The 630-nt window shown below is 37.5% G+C and overlaps 1 protein-coding gene across 1 annotated transcript in view; it reads right to left on the minus strand.

The window, feature by feature from the left end:
* The window catches only part of SLX4IP (SLX4 interacting protein), a gene marked incomplete at its 5' end in the record, with an annotated part of 17,807 nt that extends 17,693 nt beyond the window's left edge, over positions 1 to 114 (minus strand). The window contains one exon of the mRNA XM_010019255.1: positions 8 to 114. Within this exon, the coding sequence (XP_010017557.1) occupies positions 8 to 114 (107 nt within the window). The remainder of the gene's footprint in view (positions 1 to 7) is intronic.
* Positions 115 to 630: the final 516 nt, after the last annotated feature.

A 630-nucleotide genomic window follows, 5' to 3' on the forward strand; every position in this document is an offset into this window, starting at 1 on the left:
TACAGCACAGCGGAGATTAACCCATCTCTTCATAAAGTAGGCAGTAATGTGCAAACTGTTGGCTGCAACATAAAACAAAGGGATAATAATAAGTGTAAGGGTATCTTGGGCATTCTGGTCTCAAAGTGTTGCATATCTATGAAGGGAGGATTGAGAGAGAGCAGCAGCTCAAGAATACAGAAGAAAATGTACCCTTAAAAGAATTTAATTTAAAAAAGAAACTGCTCATCCCGAGGTCTCAAGAAATTAGGATCTGAAACAAGGGTAACATTTAAAAATGTTACTAACCACCAAGGTTCTGGTATCCAACCACAGAAATAAATTATCATCAATAATTCAGTGCTGTCATCTGCTTAATAGCCTAGTGTCATGGTCACTAGTCCAGTAGAGTCCTATTCACTACGATGTTTTCATACATATTCTACATGAACACTACAGATGACCATTTATTAACTGCCTTCTAGAGAAAGGTGATATGTTCAAACCTGATAGACAAAAGTCTAAAAAAACATGGAATAGCTTGATTATCTGTAATTCCATTGAATTGAGATATGCATGCATTTAAACTCCTCAGTATCTACAAGCAGCCACAGCTAGCCATGCTGACCCAGCAGATTACCCATAACAGAG

This window comes from Nestor notabilis, unplaced genomic scaffold (assembly GCF_000696875.1).
Source record: "Nestor notabilis isolate BGI_N333 unplaced genomic scaffold, ASM69687v1 scaffold28937, whole genome shotgun sequence".
Classification (NCBI taxonomy): domain Eukaryota; kingdom Metazoa; phylum Chordata; class Aves; order Psittaciformes; family Psittacidae; genus Nestor; species Nestor notabilis.